The following is a 1,604-nucleotide window of genomic DNA, read 5'->3' as shown; positions in this document are numbered from 1 at the left end:
AGAGAGAGAGAGAGAGAGAGAGAGAGAGAGAGAGAGAGAGAGAGAGAGAGAAAGAGAGAGAGAGAGAGAAAGAAGATTAGACAGAAAGAAAGTATAGCAATAAACATTGTGAAAGATGAAAACATATAAAGAAAAAGATAAGACCGAAAGAAACAGTTTTTCAAACTTTCTACCAGCATCTGTGAAATGGTGAAATGATATAGATTTTTAAAGCCCCTATCAACACTATTAGGTTATTTAAGACCAGCATCTCGCGATCTCAGTCCTTTCTTGTCGTATCTCCATTTTTTAACAGTGAAAATGTGACTTCTTTTTAAGCTGACTTTTTGTCATGAACTGTTTTTACCGTTTTTAACCCTATCCGTACGTCGTGTTTTACGTGTATCGTATCCTTACGACGTGGGGAACTCTGTGCCAACACTTTCCAAACACGAAATTTACTCGTTAATCTGATCCGTACGCTTTGCATAACAGTCTGTCAAAATGATTTTTTGAGAAATACTGAACGTTTCAGAGAGATCTTCGTACTGGAAGTATTCTAAAACGTGAAGAATACACCCCGGGGGTACAAAATGACCCCAGGGCGTACGGATAGGGTTAAAAATGGAAGATACGACTTGAAAGCACTGAGGTCGCAATCTACAGTACTCACTGGCAGAAGGCTCTCAGCGTCTCTACGTCCACGCCACAGCACAGTTTCTCAGGACTACTCCGCATGTTCTCGAAGTGGAAGCTGTAGGAGGTGAAGCAGGAGTGGGCGCTGGTCGAGACATCTCCTGGGCAGGCACCGTGAACCGCGGTCAGCACTGAGGGGGAGAGAAGATAAGATAAAATAAGATAAGATACGATAAAGTGAGATAAGAGAAGTAAAGGTGAGATGAGATGAGATGAGATGAAATGAGATGAGATCCTCGGAAGCTGATAATGTTTCTGAGTGCTCTCAGAGGGTCTGTTGGGGTAATAATAGTTGTAAAGCGCATAGAGCATGCTCTTGAGCATGGCTATGCACTATAAAAATGCAATTATTATTATTATTAAGATAAAATAAGGAGAGATAAGATACGATCAGATATGGCGAGATAAGATAAGATAAGATATGCTGAGATATGTTAAGATAAGACAGGCACCGTGATCCGCGGCCAACACTGGGGGGGGGGGGGGGAGATAAAAAATAATAATGATAAAAATAAATTACACTTTTATTTGTCCCAGAGGGGCACCTTGATTTACAATGGCAAACATACATATATATGTACATACTACGTACATACATAAATACATGCGTAAATGCATACATAAATACATACATAAATACACAATATTACACAAATACAGAACAGTTTACAACCATGCCACTGTCGGTCGCCACTGTGCAGCGCCCAGTAATTTTGAGCAAGGGTTGTCGTGTCTTGCTTAAGGACACACCCCAGTGACCACCCATCTGATCCCCATGTCACCGACACTTGCTCGACATTACTTGATTCTAAACACACTACTCACTTAGCCACTGGAGATAAGATGAGATAAGATAAGATACGATAAGATGAGATAAGATGAGATAAGATGAGATAAGATGAGATAAGATGAGATAAGATGAGATAAGA

At 40.4% G+C, this 1,604-nt stretch overlaps 1 protein-coding gene across 1 annotated transcript in view; it reads right to left on the bottom strand.

Moving 5' to 3' along the window:
* LOC101845704 overlaps window positions 1–806 on the bottom strand; it is a gene marked incomplete at its 5' end in the record, with an annotated part of 51,643 nt that extends 50,837 nt beyond the window's left edge. Inside the window, 1 exon segment of the mRNA XM_013084393.2 lies at window positions 653–806. Coding sequence (XP_012939847.1) covers window positions 653–806 — 154 coding nt within the window.
* Window positions 807–1,604: the final 798 nt, after the last annotated feature.

The sequence above is a fragment of the Aplysia californica genome, unplaced genomic scaffold, assembly GCF_000002075.1.
Source record: "Aplysia californica isolate F4 #8 unplaced genomic scaffold, AplCal3.0 scaffold00290, whole genome shotgun sequence".
Lineage (NCBI taxonomy): Eukaryota > Metazoa > Mollusca > Gastropoda > Aplysiida > Aplysiidae > Aplysia > Aplysia californica.
The sequence above is the reverse complement of the archived record's forward strand: the minus strand, read 5'-3'. Positions and strand labels throughout refer to the sequence as shown.